General features: G+C 37.9%; 1 protein-coding gene across 12 annotated transcripts in view; it reads left to right on the forward strand.

The window, feature by feature from the left end:
• The window catches only part of DGKB (diacylglycerol kinase beta), a 723408-nt gene that overhangs the window by 53576 nt on the left and 651129 nt on the right, over nucleotides 1-18703 (forward strand). For all 12 annotated transcript variants that reach the window (XM_032286738.1, XM_032286728.1, XM_032286731.1 and 9 more), the window contains exon 2: nucleotides 11359-11615. In XM_032286738.1, the coding sequence (XP_032142629.1) occupies nucleotides 11546-11615 (70 nt within the window). In that variant the 5' untranslated portion in view covers nucleotides 11359-11545. The remainder of the gene's footprint in view (nucleotides 1-11358; nucleotides 11616-18703) is intronic.

Genomic DNA, 18703 nt, shown 5'->3' on the forward strand with positions numbered 1-18703 from the left:
TATTGTTTGGTAAAATGGTCCCTTGCGTACTTCAGTAGTGATTTTCCTTAGGCAGTTTTGTGCACTGTCTTAAGGCTGTATAACAGCGTTAGAGTAGATTATTTTCCAGGGATTAAAGATTTGAAAGACACTAGTTCCATGCCAGAAATCATCGGTTTCCAGGGAATGCTTGTTGTTGAATTTATTGTTTATTAATTAATAGAAAAATTTGTATAATTGGTAAGCACATGAATTCCCAATTCAATACAAAGTCAGGCTGTGTATTATATCATAGATTCCTTGGGAATGGAGCTTTAGTTAGAAGTTGTTTTTTAGTAAGTTTCTGTTTTCTTAAGCTGGGGATGGAAAATAAAGATAAATTTATCTACTTGGAATAATCAACATTCTAGGAAATATCTGTTTCTGTTGAAAAAGCCCCAGGTCAGACAGATTGAGAAAGCCATTCAAGAGCATTCTTCCTAATTGGTATTCTATCCTGGCAGGGGAGGAAAGAGTTAGGGTTTATTTGTAGACATTTTTCTCTGCTTCATTTGGGCTCATATTTATATTAGGAAAATCTTTACAAAAGACATAAACAAATGTAGCAAAATAACAAAACATCGCCAATAAAATGAATCTTTTTTCTTTCTGGATTTAGAAACTTTTTCTTTCTCTAATGTGCTATGCTTGATTTCTGTTTTTTAATTTTTGACTTTCAGTGTTTCGGCTATTCCTCTCCGTAAAGGAAGAACACTCAGATTAAATATTCATACTCAACTCCCAAAGGCCTTATTTTTCACTTCAAAGGGAGATGAGAATTGATAAACAATATGTACCTGGCCATATAATGTAAGAATGGTAAAGTAAACACACACGCACAGACACAAACACACATACGCACACTTCTTTCAGCACATGCCAACATATAAAAATGGTAACAGTAATAACAAATTACGAGTTAAACATATACACATACATACTTCTTTCAGCACATGCTAAAATGTAGTAATAATTGGAATAGTAACAGTATTTTAATTCCTTTTTGTATGTGTCAAATGTTGCCGGAAGTGACTAGTTCTCATTACTAGTGCATAGCAAACTACCAATAATTAGTGCTGTAAAATCATTGTTTTACTGTGTTTATTGATTTGGTAGGCCAGGAATTCGGAATGGGTATAGTAGAATTGGCTTATCTCTGTACCACAGTATCCTGGTAGCTCAGCTGAGAAAACTTCAATGTTCGAGAATGGGGCTACTAGACAGACAGCGTGGGCTGGAATCATCTGAAGGCATCTTTACTCATATTTGGGTGTAGAAGCAGGCGTGACTGGGATTCAGCTGGGCTGTTGCCTGGTGCACTTATACATGGCTTCTTCAAGTGATCTCTTCACATTAATTAGTTTGAGCATTTTTAGGATATGATGGCAAGCTTCCAAGAACAAGTATCCCAAGAAAGGCTGAAGTGTGTGACAGTTTAGGATGTATATACAGAAGTCGTATAGCAACACTTCTGCTGTAAGCTAGTGCTTCAGAAAGCCACAAAGGTATTCACAGTGTAAGGGAAGAAGCCACAGACACCACCTGCTGAAGAAGTGTTAACAGTGTTCCTGAAGATCATGTGAGATGAAAGATACTGTATTGTCATTCTTGGAAAACAGAATCTATCAGAGCACTTTACATTCAGTATTTCATAATGAGGAGATTCTACCCCCATACCAATCCCCATTTTCACTTAACTTGCCAGTCGCAATTCCAAAAGATGTTTTAAAATCATATGTGAAAAGAAAGAGAATAGAAAATTCACTTGAAATAAATTTCTTAACAAGAGTAAAATAATAAACCAAATTCAAAATCTTAACTTTAAAAAGATACAGAATACAAAGCTTGCTATATTTCCCTCTTTGTATTACCAAAGGTTTCCCTTGAATTTTTTCTTTTAGATTTTTTGTGTCAGCAGAGCCCAAAAATAACACAATTATGAATTTTATATTAAGTCACCCACATGCTCTTCTAGAAGAGTTAGGATTTTCAGTCTTTTCCCCCCATATATGTACTATATATATGTCCAATTTCAATTCTAATAAAAGCAATACTACTTGTAAAAGCAAAGAGAAAATAACCATTATTGAGAATCTCTTATTTGTTATGTATTGTGCACGTGCTATTTCTTTAAATGCTAATGTTCTGTGAAGTGTGTGGTATTGTCTGCTTTTCACGAGAAAGGAAATTGAGGCTCAGGTAGATTTAATGATTCACCTCACAGCGAAGACACATAGCTCAGAAACTGAATGAGGATGCAGGTCTGTCTGACTCAAAAGTATGAGAATATGATTCTTTGTCCTCTAGATTCATTATATATTAATAAGAACCAGCTGATTGTTATAGTTCTAAGTTAATGAATATCAATATTCAAAAATATTGGCTTTGAACTCTGCTGTTTTTACTACGTCTTTAGTGAGATCACTACATTTTTATGTAATTTTTTCTTATCTTCACACTGTTACTTCCCTCTTCCCCTATTATTTCCTCCTAACTCAACTCTCAGCTCATCACTAAGACTTACACATCATTGAGAAAACAGAAGTCATCAACCAGAGATCTTCTGTTTCCTAAACACAAAGTCCACAAAACTCCTTGTATCTGTATCCATCGTTAAGATTAATTTTGCCCTCACATACTTTCTGGGACTCATCTCCCCCTCTTTCCTCAGGAGTTTAAAACACTAGTCAGCTTCTCTTTCCTGAAATTTGAACCAGTCTCACTAATAAACATTTCTTGTTAATTTTAAAATCTATTCCAGTAATTTCTACAAGAAAAAAAAAAGTTTCTTGATTTCACATTTTTCTCTGGAGAGCTACTTCTGTCTTTTTACTTGTCTTAATCACACTCTCCAAGGGTTGATGAGTCAGTCTTCATTTCCTGTAATCAGTTTCACTATGCCACCTTTACTAACTTGCCCAGCTTCAAAGAAATTGCTATTGCTAAAGTTGTAAGTGGCCACCATGTTACCAATGGATGTTTCCGTTGTCATCTTTGTTTGATTACTCAGAAACTTTTGAAAAGTGTCTTCTGTTCTCTCCAGGAGGGATTCTTTTCTTTCTCTTCTGTTGTCTCTTTTGACACCATATTCTTTCAGTTGTTGATAGGGGCGGGGTGGGGATTTACATGAAGTAGGGGAGGACTTTCTTACCTCTCATCTCTTAATATTAGAACTCGTCTTTTTAGAGCGTTGTTCTCTGTGTCTTTCTTCCACTATGCTCTTGCCTTATATGTGCTGGATAGTGTATATTTTCCTTCATATCCTCCCTTTATCTTTGTCTTGAGCCTCTGTGCCTCATGAGATTGTTTGAAATTGGTAAGACTGATCAGTGGTGGTCTATGTCCTCAGGTTTATGGTGAGGTTTGGTCAATGTGAGGCGCTGAAGGAGAATGGAGACTTGGAGAAGGATAACATTAGGGAATGTATTACTCCACCTCATGCCCAGCTAAGTCACTCCAAAAAAAAAAAAAGTGTGTCCTGTTTTCAAAGGAAATTACTCCTAAGTCCATTTTGTGCTGCTCTTGACAGAATTCCTGGTACTGGGTAATTTATAATAAACAGAAATGTATTTTTTAACAGTTCTGGAGGCTGGGAAATCCAAGATCTAGGTGCCAGCATCTGGTGAGGGCCTTCTTGCTGCGTTGTCACATGGTGGAAGATGGAAGGGCAAAGGGCCAAAGGAGGCGGAACTTGCCCTTTTATAATGTCATTAATCCTATTAAGAAGGGTGGAGCCCTCCTGGCCTAAACACCACTCAAATATCCCACTTGTTAATATTGTTACAGTGGCAATTAAATTTCAGTATCAGTTTTGAGGGGGACAAATATTCAAATCGTAACTGCTCCTATCAAGTGACGTTCTATATACAGCTACTCTGGGGTTTGTTACTAAAACATCAATAGTACCTTCAGGAGGTTCAGTAGGTTTTCTGCTATTGCTAGTCCAGGATACTGCAGCAGTCTCTAATAGCTTTCCTTACCTGTCTACATTTCCTAAATAATCTTTTCATTAAAGTCTTAATTACCGATTTTAGGTGTACCATCTGTTTCCTACTGGGATCCTGACATGTGGGATCCTTCACTAGGAAACAAACACCAAGATGGAGATGGGGGTGCAAACACGTATCAGATCATTATTCTTATGAAGCATAAAAAGGGGGGGAAAGCAAGCAGAATTGGGCAAGGAAAGCTTTCAGATTGTAATACAAAACTGACACTTGTGAAAAGAGAAGAGGATATGCAAGGTTGGTCAGAAATAGCCTCAGACCCCAGTGCAGATCTAATGAAGTCTCAGCCAGCCCACTGGGGAGCAGTGGAACAACTATGGACCATTTAAAGGGTCTCCACTGGACAGAAATACCATGGTCCTAGCACATCCATCATCTCATTGTTAGTGATTCTTGCCTGGGAAAGCTGCGACCTTAGTTCAAAATCTAAGTTGACTTCTGAAGACAAGAAGAAGTACAGGCTGTCAAAAGTACAGACTGCTAATTGCAGTCTTTGCCCTTGAATGGCAAGTTCTATCTTGACACAGAGCCTAGGGGCATAGCTTCTTTGTCACCACGTCAGGCAAACAGCCATTCCCAATTCTTGAAATATCATCTATATAGGAAACTCATAGTATTATACCTCTTATCTCTTATCTTAGCTCTAAGCTTAACTCAAAATGTTCTTATAGATTCAGATATATTCATTCAATTCAGATATATGATAATCATCTCAACTTTAATACATCCCAAAACAACATACTGATTTGTCCATTCTCATCAATGCTGGTTCTATTCTAGTATTCAAAAATTGCTTAAATTCTACCTTTCCATTTCCTGCACTCAAATGAAAATACAGGAGTCGCCCTTGATCCCCTTCTTCTGCACGGAATTTATCCTTTGCATTATCAAGTCCTGCTTCAAAAATATGTCTTGAGTTCAGTTTTTAACCTTGATCTTAATTGCCATTCCTTAAAGCCACCAGCTCTCACACAATATTGGAATAGCGTCTTAATTGGTCTTCCCTCTTCCATTCTTGTCCTATTCACATCCATTGATTAAAGTGGACTTCTTCAAATATAAACCAGTCATGTTAATCTCCTGCACAAAAGCACTTCAATGGCTTCATAATTTGCTTATGATAAATTACACTGCCCTTATCATGGCCTCAAATAATCTCAGTTATATAGCTCTTTTTGATTTTTCCAGCCTAATCATGTGCTCCTCTACTTCTTGCTTACCAGGATCCAGTCATAACTAACTTCTTTAAAGATCCTGTATTTGTAGGTTTTTTTCTTTGCTTCTCCGTTTCCGCTCAGAATGTTTTTAATCTTCATGCAAGTTTACAATTACTTAACTTTTATTACTTATTTTAAATAAACCTTGTTTTCTGAATCTCTTAAATGAAATCAAGACTTCCTGTTGTAGTGCTGTAGTTTGTTGCCTTTTTTCATGTAACTTATCACAGTTTGCATTTATTTATGGGTGTAGTTGGTTTATTTATTGTAGCTCTTTCCTCCTAAACACGATTTAGTAGCTCAGGTATCATATCTGTTTAGCATAACACTCTATTCCCAGTGTTTGGCATGATGCGTTGCATCCCATTCATTGGGTCTCACATGTAGACTTCTTTTTATGGTTAAATGAACAAACAATTATAAACCAACCTATAGATTTTTTATTCCATGTAATTTCATCCTACTTTTTCTTCAGTGATTCTATAGTTGTTATTTTGGCTCTCTATCCTTTCCTATCAATAGGATTTTTTTCCCATTGGATATCTTACAGTTTGAAGTTTTATGACCCTTGTGACCCAGTATACATATATTCTTCAGTGTGTCTTAATGTTTATTAACTTCTTTTCAATGACTGAAATCATGGCACACTGACATCTAATAATTACTTATAAATCTATACTTAATGTGACTAACAGATAACACATCCAACCCAACGGATTGATTTATCTAGATATTGCCTAATGGCTTCTTCATGAGGAGGTTGATTTCTCCCCTAAATATAGGGATTGTGTTTTAGCCCAGGTACAATGGCTCAAAGAGCCTTCTTCAGCTCTTTCAGTGTAATTATTTCCTGCTACAAACTAAGCAAAGTGGCATATCCACTGACTAGGTGAGAAAGCCAGAATTAGACTGCTTGCTAAAAGCCAGCAAAGCGGATCCCTCCTGATACTCATTTTATGAACCTAAAGAAAGACTTCTGCAGGGGAACACGGCATTTCTGAATGCACCGTAGGGAATCTCAGCTGAATATTGTCACATTCTTTCTACCCATTTATGAAGAGGCAGAGACTGTAAGAACATACTGCCATCATTTTCATTACCTTCTGAGGCATGAGATGTAGCTGTGCCTCCATATTTAAAATTATACATGAAACATTTCTCTTTTTATAGACTTGCATATGTCAGTTCAACTAGTAAACATATTTGACTAAAGAAAAATTCTTCACCTGTACCCCACCCTTATTTTTACTATTTAGCTACATGTTATATCACATGATGAGAGTTAGAACTATCAGAATTATGAGAAACCAATGGCTTTCACTAGAAGAAACGTGAGAAAGAATTTATTCAAAGCATTTTGGTATTGCAGTAAACCAAATCAAAGAGCCAAAGTAAATTTACTTTGAGCCCCTCAGAGATACCATTATTCTGTAAATGTCACTTGTCAAAATGCATATAGGGGTAGATCAATTCAGAGAGCTGTTCTTGTTATAGAAAGTGAAGACCTAAGTTGACCAGGTCATGCTAAATCAAAAAAAGGTAATGATTTTGTTAGATATTGATAAATGACTTAAAAATGTACTTGGTGGTCATGTGTAAGTGTTGTTATGGTCAGTTGGTTAGCTGACATTGCAAGGCATCCCTTGGGAATGATGCTTGTTTATATGGAGTTACTTATATTTAAAAAATTCACAAAATATGTGAAATAAGGCCAACCATTTGCAACTCTAAAAGCTTTGTACCTGAAAGCGCAATTTCTCCTCCTCCTTCTTTCTTCTTCTTCCTCTTCTTCCTCCTCCTCCTCCGCCGTTTTTTTTTTTTTTAATGTCCATTCAGTTGAAGAAAATGGATGTAGTCCCTAGGAAAACAGAAGCTCAGACTGACTTCTATTCTCGTCTCCTTTATGCACCATTTTCTCTTACTCAACCTCGAGGCCTCCTAATTAATTCTTCCACTCAACCTTTGTTTTATGAGTAAAAAGGAAATAAATGAATTCATTCAATAAATATTTATTGACCTGAGACTATAAACCAAGCATCCTTCTAAACACTGGGGAAACAGCAGTGAACACATGGACAAAAAGTCCTGCCCTCCATGGGGCTTACATCATGCAGTGTAGCACAGGATGGTGATACAGAATCTAATATATAGGATATTTGAAAATCAAGGGCAAACCTAGCACTTTTAGTGGCTTTGGTCTTTCTTAAATTCCACCAGGGCTCAAAAGAACTTATGTTTCCTCTAATTGTAGTATGTGGAGACAAATGTTAAATAATATATAAGTGAAGTGTTTGATGTTAAAATGTTATATTCAAAGAAGTACAAAACTAATGAAGGGATGGTGTGTGTGCGTGTGTAATTTTAAACTGAATAACCAGGTGAGACTCGACACATGATTAGCATTCCTGTACAGACCTGAGGATGTCAGTTCACCAGTCATTTTAAGTTTGAATTTCTCATAATTAACGAGGGAATATTTTTCTTTTCTTTTCCCTTTCTCCCTCTCTTTCTCCTTCCTTCCTTCCTTCCTTCCTTCCATCCTTTCTTTCTTTCTCTTTTCCTCCCTCCCTCCCTCCCTCCCTCCCTCTCTCTCTCTCTCTCCCCCTCCCCCCCCATCTTTGTTACAAGACCTCACTCTGTCACCGAGGATGGATTACAGTGGTGCAATCAAAGCTCACTGCCACTTCTACCTCCTAGGTCCATGCAGTCCTCCCACCTCAGTAGCTGGAACTACAGGCATGTGCTACCATGCCCAGCTAATTTTTGTGTTTCTAGTAGAGGCAAGGTTTGTCCATGTTTTCCAGGCTGGTCTAGAACTCTGGAGCTCAAGTGATTTACCCATCTCGGCCTCCCAAAGTGATGGGATTACAGGCATGAGCCACTGTGCCCAGCTGGGGGATTTTAATTAATTTCAGATCAGATAGCCAGGTAGAAAGATGAAATTAAGACTTAATTATTACAATTATAGTTTACTAATTAACTTGTTGTTGGTAATTTGTGAGACTGTCCTCAAGAATCATCCTTGTTCATGACCCTCTGAGGATACCAAGGGGGTTTGGGGAGTGACCGTGTTAAGAAAGGGAGAGAGCTCAGGGAGTGAGTTAAGATGCTGTCACAACACAAGTGAGAGAGAAAGGAACTAAATGAAGATACTGGCATTTCAGAAATGTAAGAGTGATCAGGTTTCTAGTTTTTTATTGTAGTCCTTTTGTTGTATCTTTTTCCCCGAGGATAATTATTTGGTATTAAAATCCCTTCAAAAACAACCCTTTGCTGGTTCCTCTTATGGATGTGTGCTCCAATAAACTATATTTACAAAAACAGTTGGTGGACCAAATTTGTTCCCCAATTAGTTATTTGCCTACCCCTCTCTAGTTTATGTGGGCCTCCTATCCTTAATACATAGCTTCCATATTAAAATTATCTTTTTAACACAAGAAACTTCTGGATTTGGAGCCAACATGGTAGCATTTCAGGTAGGAAGGAGGAGGAAAAGAAAAAAAACGTTGAAAGAGCACTTGCCAGCAACTATTTCCTCTAATAGAACTTTTCTATATGCCTCACCAACATCTACTTAAGTCTCATTGGCCACTGCTTCATGCAAGGAACCTGGGAAATGCAGTCATTTAAAGGGATATATTTCCACCGTCATTCTTGTTACCAAATAAGCAAAAAAGAATGGACACTGGGTAGGCTTGGAGCAGTCTGTGCTGTACCTACCAGATTCAGTCACCAGTGTCACTTTCTCCATTTGTCAAAGGGGAGACTGTTAGCACCTATGTCACAGACTTGCTTTCTAAAGATTGAATGACCTCATACAGTAATGTGATTAAGAAAGTGCCGTTTGCTAACTGTAAGCTCCCAGTAAATCTGGCACATTGCTGCATTAGCATTGTTTTCATCTTTGGTATGTTTTGATCTTCACTCTATGTTCAGTGCCTAGAAAGCTTTCTGGCAGACAGCAAGGCTCAACAAATATTTGAATGAATATTTGAACAACAAACTGTTGTTATCACCAGTTAAGATATTTGCATTGTTGGCAATTAAAAACTTATTCTGACTCACCTAATCTTTGACTTTATAAAAAGTTATTAAAAATTTAATTAACAGATTATAATTGTCTATATTTATAGGATATAGCGTGATGTCTCAGTATATATATACTTTTCTTTTTTGAGATGGAGTCTTGCTCTGTCACCAGACTGGAGTGCAGTAGTGCAGTCTCGGTTCATGGCAACCTCAGCCTCCCAAGTTCAAGCGATTCTCCTGCTTCAGCCTCCCAGTGTGCTAGGATTACAGGCATTAACCACCATGCCTGGCCTTAATCCTTTATTAAAAGAATATCACAAGCTTCTGGAAATGACAAGATAGCTAGAGAATCAGGTTTAGAGAGGAATGAGTATCCAATTATTTCTGTTATGATTTAGGTACAACCATTTTCACCCTGTCCTTGAATCACTTCACTCAACATTTAAAGCCCTGGAAGACAGAGTATAATGTTCCAGTGTGACAGAATCATCCGTCTCCCTTTGGTTAGAGGAGGACAGAACACATCATTTCACAGTCCCACCAAAACTGTCTATAACCGGAGAGAGGCAGAGAGTTAGGATGAAACTAGTGTGAAAGATGAAATCAGCAGAAGGAAACTGGGTGGAAGATATATACAAATGTCCATCACGCGTTCCCATTCTCTTTCACTTTTGTTGCTTCCCCAAACCTGTAGTTGCCCCTGGGAGAAAAGACAAAAGACATGCAGCAATTTGGCCTCTGTGAACACATCAATGTCCTCATTTTCCCCCATTATATAGCAAACTCTACCATATTGTAAAGTGGAGTGCAGGAACCCTGACCCCATGAGACCAAAAGGAACGGTTTTTAAAGACAAGGATGACAGGATTTGACAGTGGTGTCCTGGGATTGATATTGGAAAACAGTGAAGAGACATTGAAGAAAGGAAAGGCGCTAAGAACAAACGATTCTTGTCTGCAGAAGTATGGTGACTTTAAGTAATGACATCTGTATAAATAAGCCTTGCAATGATACAGTTTAACGAAAAAGTCATTCTCACTAAGTACTTCATTTTCTGTAAAGAATACGGTGCCAATCAGGCTGATTATTGAGCAGTTGATAATAGTGTCTGATAAAAATGTTGAAACCAGATGGTTTTTCATTTTGTTTGCCTTTACAGATATAGCCAGTGAATGTAGGTCCATGACAACCTAGAGATTTATTTTAAACCATGATTCACAATAGAGTCATCTACTGTCATTACACAAGTCTTTCAGACATTTGGAATTACTTTAACTTGGCCAATCTTTTGGAATTTTAAAAAATCATATAACCAAAACTTTATCTGATTGCTAGAAGAAAATTATATGACTTCTCCAAAATTAATTTGTATGGTTGGAAATATACATGCTAGTGCTGATGAACGTTCTCAGCAATTACTGGCAGTCTATACTGTAAACCAGCAAATCGTATGTACAGGAGGAGAGCTTATTTTAGCCTCCTTTAATAATTTAGGTGCATATTTTATATGTTATGTTTACATATTAAAAATGGATTGGTACAGACTGATAAAAGTGATACCACTGTTTATTCTTGGAATGTGGCATTTGTAACGCTGAACATAAAAATTTGCATTTATGGGGCCGGGCGCGGTGGCTCAAGCCTGTAATCCCAGCACTTTGGGAGGCCGAGGCGGGTGGATCACAAGGTCAAGGGATCGAGACCATCCTGGTCAACATGGTGAAACCCCGTCTCTACCAAAAATACAAAAAATTAGCTGGGCATGGTGGCGTGTGCCTGTAATCCCAGCTACTAAGGAGGCTGAGGCAGGAGAATTGCCTGAACCCAGGAGGCGGAGGTTGAGGTGAACCAAGATCGCGCCATTGCACTCCAGCCTGGGTAACATGAGTGAAACTCCTTCTCAAAAAAAAAAAAAAAAAAAAAAAATTTGCATTTATGGAAACGTGCTTTATAAAATTCACTTCATAATTTGTACTCTTAGTTTATATTATTTAAAAAATATTTAACAAACATTCTACACCTTGATATCTTTTCGTTTGTGCAATCATGTTAATCTTTTGATCTTGATCTTTTTTTTTTTTTTGCAGTTCTTTAACACATTATTGAAACTACAAACATCCGAAGCAGTTTCATGTGGACAGATTGCATGTTTTGAAAGCCTGAGGTATTTTATCATGAAACATGCCATGTGGAACTTCTGAAGCATAGAGCTCTGCGCAACACCTGAAGAAAGAATCCCTTACCTGGTATGTGACAGAGCTTCTCACCACCACCATGACAAACCAGGAAAAATGGGCCCACCTCAGCCCTTCAGAGTTTTCCCAACTTCAGAAATATGCTGAGTGTAAGTATTCATATTGATATTAAGATATGATTTGACATTTGTGCTAGACAATGTATCGTTTATTTATAAGAATGGAGCATAGATCCTGTTCATCATGTAACCGGGTTTTTCTTGGATGCCAGTGATCGTCGTGGGTTCTTGGCCTCCAACCCCTTAAGGAATAAGCGGTGGGGCCACTGCAGGTGGTCCACTCCTAACGTGAATATCCGACCAAAAAAGTGTTGCAGTAAGGTGATTTTATTTAGGTAGAGAAAAGAGAAGGAAAGGAGAAGAGGAGAAAGGCTTCCACGAAGAGTGTGGAAGGGGATTCTTGAGGGGAAAATCCCAGAGGGAGCTCCCACCATGTGGGAGGGGATTCCAGAATGCTGGAAAATCGGGCACAGGTGAGGGAGCAGGAACTTTTATACTGGGAGAAATCCCCACTTTCTCCAGGACCCTGGGCCAATGAAAGGAGTTCCTTGGAACTTCCGCTGGAGTGATTGACTTTTAGTTTCTTCCCGCCCCCGCAAAATTCAAACATAAATTGTTGAATCTCCCGGATGGAGAGAGATGGGAGGGGCATGGCGCCGCAGAAATTCTCGCCCTTAAAGCTACCACCTATAATCCCAGCTACTAAGGAGGCTGAGGCAGGAGAATTGCCTGAACCCAGGAGGCGGAGGTTGTGGTGAGCCGAGATGGTGCCATTGCACTCCAGCCTGGGTAACATGAGTGAAACTCCGTCTCAAAAAAAAAAAAAAAGCTACCACCCCTCATGGACCCGGAAAGAGAACACATTCCCTCAATCATGGCCTTACATCCAGGTGTGCCTTTTGTGTTTACAAGTCAGGTTGACTTGAGACTACCTTTTTGACTTGAGAGAAAGGAAAAGGCAAATTAAATCAAGTATTACATGGTGAAGGAAAGGAGCTAATATGTTAGATGTCAAGCTTAAAAAAAAACACTTTAGCTGTAATGGAAATAAAGCAGAGGATGAGACAGACCCGCAAAATGGAGAGTGGTAATACAGTAACACACAGGGAGAAGGGCAAACAGGTGCGGAGGGTTAGCAGGAAGGGGGAGGAGGAGAGAACAGCAATGCTGTGCTTGAGACAGTGTGGTCTGACTCACAGGTATGAGGAAGGAGGGAAAAGGGAGGGATGTTTGTGTCCCTGTGTGTGTGTGTGTGTGTGTGTGTGTGTTTGTTTGTTAACCTAGCACTTCAAAAGAGAGTAGGAAGTAGGGAGTCATAGATAAAATATGGAATTAGATTCAGAGGTTGTAAAAGAAAGAGGTGTCAGGACCACACATTTTTAGTGTGTGCATTGATACAAATGACAAGCTATGATCATTCATTTCACAATAAGTTTATTTAAAAATATTGTTTCTTTGCATATGTAGAGTAAGATTTTATTGATAAGAAATTTGTTTTTACTCTTGATGTTCCGGAATATGCCTATTTTATAACGTGACTTTCAACTATAATATGAACAGCAGTTGGGTCAGGTGTTGAAGAGAGAAAAAAAGCAACTAATTAATAGCAGGCACCAAAAGGTGCATGATGCATCCAGATGATGCGTCCAGAAAAGGCAGTGTATTGAAAATGCAGTAGAGATGGTAAGAATATAAAGGATAACATGGTGACAGGGAGAATGAAATGCAAGAGATGTAAAGGAGAAAAATAACCAAACAGCACATAATAGTGAACGAGGTGGCTGGGCATGGTGGCTCTTGCCTATAATACCAGCACTGTCGGAGGCTGAGGTGGGTGGATCATGAGGTCAAGAAATCGAGACCATCCTGACCAGTATGGTGAAACTCCATCTCTACTAAAGATACAAAAATTAGCAGGGTGTGGTGGCATGTGCCTGTTGTACTAGCTATTCAGGTGACTGAACCTGGGAGGCAGAGATTGCAGTGAGCTAGTATCACACCATTGCACTCCACCCTGGCGACAGAGCAAGACTGCAAGACTTTGTCCCAAAAAAAAAAAAAAAAAAAATTAGTGAAAGAGGTAAAAATTAAGCCATCTGGGAGACTGATGCAGAAAGATATTGTGTCATATGAAACTGTGAAATGTGTTTCAGGAATGAGCTTAATAACACTATAAAGTAGAAGCAGAGAAAAGGGTTAAACATAGAATTGGGATTTAGAACATGAAGATGGCTGTGATGGTAATAGTGAGTACTAACACCCACGTTTTAGAGTACGTATTATGAGTCAGGAACACTAATAAATACTTCATGTATATTATCTGCAAAGACCAGTTTCAAAGGTATTCTAGAACCTTCTTAATTTGCGGATTGAGAGAGGGTATGAAAATGCTGCTGAGTATTTGTAAGGAGGTTACTAATCTATAATTTCATAGGTGTTTTTTAAGAAATGCCTATGACTATTGACTAAGAGTCAATAATGAAAATATGATTATAAAATATATGATATTTGGAAACCTTGACATCAAAATATGGTTCTCACACTGAAAAGTGTTTAGACCCTCTAGATATACAGTATATGCATTTATCATATTAAGAACATTTAGATTTGGGAGGCCTTGGCAGAAGGATTGCCTGAGCCCAGAAGTTCATGACCAGCCTGGACAAAACAGTGAGACAGTATCTCTGTGGAAAAAAAAAAAATTAGGCTAGCACGATGGCATGCACCTGTCGTCCCAGCTACTCGGGAGGCTGAGGTGAGAGGATTGCTTGAGGCCAGGAGGTTTAGGCTGCAATGAGCCATGGTTGTGCCACTGAAGTCTACCATGGCTGACAGAGGGAGACTCTGTCTCAAGAAGAAATAAGAAGAAGGAGGAGGAAGGGGAGGGGAAATGGGGAGGGGAAAGGGAAAGGGGGCAGGAGGAGGAGGAGGAGGAGAAAGAAAAGAAGATTTAGCTCAAAATGGCCAAATTATTTTTTACCTGCATTCTTATACTCAATACTTTCTAAATTGGTTAAAAATTGATTTGCCTATGATTTCAAATATCCACATGCTCTTTGCTGTTGCAGTAAACCAATCATACAGGAAATACTTCTGAGCATCTTCTTTGGAGTGAGTTGTCTGTTTGGTGCTGCAGGAGGTGCAGGAGATACAGGTCCTCCCTTCAAGGAATGTATAGCTTAAAGAAGGGTAGAAACTAATAGATGAATAATTCTTTGTCTAGCCAGAATATTTTAAGTGCTAAAAGCAGACTTTAAGGTTATATGGGGTTTTACAATGCCAGTGGAGATGGGAAAGGGAATTCTTCATAGAAGAAGCAGGATTTGAAACGAATCTTTAAAAATTAGGTTTAAGGTAAATGACAAAGGAAATTATATGAATAAAAAGGAAAATCGAGTATAAATCTGAGCAAGGGAAGTGAGGCACATTTAATCCATCACAATTTAAAAGAGTCAGTAAAGTCTATAAAAATGAAATAGTATCAAAATATGCCATACTTGAGTCAAACAATGAAGAGTCACTGGACAGTTATAAGTGGTAGAGTGACAGAAACAATGTTGTACTTCGAGAAGTTTAACCACTAAGAAGATGGTATATGATGATGGAGGGATACTAGAGACTAGTTAGCAGGCTACTGGAGCAGACTGCATAACATAGATCATGAATGATGACTGGAAAAGTGGGGATTCAGATTTTATAACATCGAAATTAACAGAGGACATCTTGGGAAATAACAAAATACTACAACTTATAGAGAGAGAGAGAGAAAGAGAGAGGAAGAGAGAGAGAGAGAGAGATGAAATTTTTTCCTCCAGCTTTAAAATAAGGGATTATAGTGATATCTGTCAAGTAAAGAATACATCGAGTTTGGCTTAGGTTACTTTGAGTTTGGCTTGGTTATTAAAATATATTTTCCAGTGTTTGAGTACTTATAAGGAAAGTTCCTATATTATGTGAAATATTAATATAAAATATGTAAATTATTGCTATGATAGCTAAAATATTATTGCAATTGCCATTGCTTAGATATAGAAATTCTATTTGAATTGATTAGCAGAAAGACATTTCTACTGAATTATTAAATGTATTATAGGCTGCTACTTATATTTAGTTGGCTAATGAATATGGTAGTACATTTAATTATATCATAAGAATGCACAAATTAGTAATAAATTTGTGGAAATTCCTAAAACGAATGATAATAAAAATTATCATAAATGTAAAACTCATAGTATATTGAGACAAAGATCAATAGATATTGAGTAAATTGGTAGTATGAAATGTCACAGTGAGTGTAAGAGCATTATTAAAATGGATTCTGTGAGAAGACAAATTAACAGATTAACTGTGAATTTTAACAAAATAGTGCCAATTCCGTGATTATTACACTCTGTTTAAATAACCAAGACAACATGAAAAGTGCTAGATTTATTGCTCCAAGGATTTTCCTCTGTAATTAGGAGGCAAAGGATGTCATGATTGGAATATAATCTTGTGTAATAAATTGTCATTGCCAAAATATAACAGGAAACAAACATCATTCTGAAGATTATAGAAGTCATATATTTTCCTTGCTGTTCAATAACTATGATCAGTTTATCAGAGGCTTTAAATATTAGATTTTTCATGTGGCAGTGCAGTATTGGTAAGTGGCATTCCTCCATACTCTATTAGAATAATGATATATTGGGTTCACTTTATTAATTTTAATTGAATTGCATCTTTTAATAAGGATTTCTTCATATGCATTAAAGACATATAAAAAATTAGCTTTGAAGATTTAAAGTTAAATTTGCAACATGCTAAGATTATATTTGGTATATATCAAATAAGTGTTTTATTTGCCTTCTTGGGTTAAGGTGGGGCTGCAGAAACTCTTGGGCAAGATGAGTCGGCTCATGGGACCCTAATTCCAGCAAAACAAAATCATTCAATGTGGACCCAGAGAATACCATAAAGATAATTGCCTCAAGTTACCTGATTTAAAATTTTCTCCGCAATTGCCATATTGTACCTTATAACTATGATTGTTCTCCTAAATGTTAGGCTTTTCTTAAAATAATTAAGGATAAGTACGGTGATAGTGGCACAGCATTCCTAAATAGGTAGCTAGCATACCAGACAGCTTGTGTTAAAATCCTGGTCCTACCATATTTCAGATACCTGAGTTTGGGTAACTTAACATATCTGTGCTTTATGCAGAAACAAATGTGTCCAGTGCTGTAAGTATTAAGTTGAATGAATAAGTATATATGAGGTCATGAGAGCCGTGCCTGCCAAACTGCTAGTGATATGACTGTTTACAATTATTATCTTACTAGAGAGGGAGTGTGTTTTGCTGGCTGTTTGAACACATTGTTGATGATCAAGTAGAAAAGAGCCACATTTTGGAACATGAAGAGTCAGTATCTGTTTTTCTGCCATGAGATTAGATTCTTCTCACCAGGTAGAAGCTTCTGGTGTAATTGGCAGCCATGGCTCTCTGTTGTCCCTACAAATGCCGAAAGCAGCTGATGTGGAGCCTGCTGTGGCTGCCTACAGCATGCTGTGACCGTGCCCCTGTTTAGGGTTTCAGGCTGAGTCACTCCATGGGAAGCGTTTCCCTTGATGTGTGGGAGAGGAGTGTAATTTTCTTCTGCACTCTTGAGATAAAGTCATCCAAACCCTCGTTTTAGCATAGAAAGCTCTCACTCCTGCCATGTAGAGAATTAGGCTTATTAAATTATTGGTCTGTCAGTGCTTCCTGCTGTGGTTCCATGGCACAGCAAAGGGTTAAGAAACTCCTGGGCTTTTCATGGATAACAACATTTTCTATGTGAAATCTACTTGATATTTCAAAGTGATTTATTATCTGCCCACATACTGTCAGTTTGGATTTGCTTTTTTGTTTTCTATATATAATGTGTGTTATGTAGCATGTAAATTATTTTCGAAAAATACTGTGTTATTGAGGCGGGAACCTTCCAAACTTTCCTAAATTTCATACTGTTTATAGCAGCTGGCACTGTAAGGAGTTGCACAATTACAGTGAATTTGTTCTTTCCTATAAGGACCAACGTGCATAACGTTTGCACCTGGTGTGCAGTTTCTTCCATTGGAGTGAGGCATGTGGCATGACTTAGTGGAAAGAGCTTTGGTTTTACAGGCAAATACTTGATGGTGTGCAATCCAGCCTTGTCTTCTACTTATTAGTGGTATGGCCTCGGTAATGTAAACTAAACTACCTGAGCCTCAGCTTCCTCACTTGAAAAAGCAGAATTCCACCTCAAAATAGTGTTGTAGGATTTAATGAGACAATGATCAGCATTATGCTACATAATGGACTTTTAGTGCCTTACTGTAAATAGTGTACAAGTATTAACTCATTTAGTCCTTGCAATCAGCCTCAGAGGGAGACAAATGACTGCTGTTTCTGGCAGATTAGCTGGACCAGAACTGTGGCACAATAAGTGATAACAAAGGTCAAAACAGTAATAATCTGTTTGTTTCTTATGAAGATTGATATCTTCATAAACAGGTTCTTAGTCATGTTTCCAAATTAGGAAAAGCTAGGTCCAGGATTCAGAGAATATAATATTTCTCTCAGGATAGGGGAGGGAGAGAGAGAGAGAGAAAGAGAGAGAGAAAGAGGGAGTGAGAGAGAGAGAGACCTGACCTCCTCACAGGTGTGTAGTCAATTTATTTTTAGGCAAATTTAGATCACACGCTAGCCCTCTTGCCCATTTGTCATGCTGAGATTAGCTTTTACTTCTGTCCTGAGCCCTGTGTTAGATTGGCTCTATTTTGGGAGGCCCAGCCACTTATTGATAATTACTCTCTTTGTATGAGACAAAGGATAAATGGCACAGGGCCATTTTGCAGTGTCTGAGAACACATAATTTGGTGTCGGATAAAACTAGTTTGGAAGTCTAGTGCTGTGATGTGTACTTCAGTTTCCTCATAGGGTTGCCTTGCTGATTAAATATGAAAATGTATGTGAAATGCTTGGAATTCAATATATCGCTGTTATAATTAGGATTGTGATGGTGGCTGAGGCAGTTGAATATGAAATGCGGACTTTTAAAATATTTACACCTTTTCAATTAAAATACTTACCTGAAATGTTTTGACCTGCTGGAAATGCCTTGTCTTCGCCCTGACACTTGGTCTGAAACTTGAATCTGCAGCTCGGCTTTAGG

This window comes from Sapajus apella, unplaced genomic scaffold (assembly GCF_009761245.1).
Source record: "Sapajus apella isolate SASKATOON/1434 unplaced genomic scaffold, GSC_monkey_1.0 scaffold19, whole genome shotgun sequence".
NCBI lineage: Eukaryota > Metazoa > Chordata > Mammalia > Primates > Cebidae > Sapajus > Sapajus apella.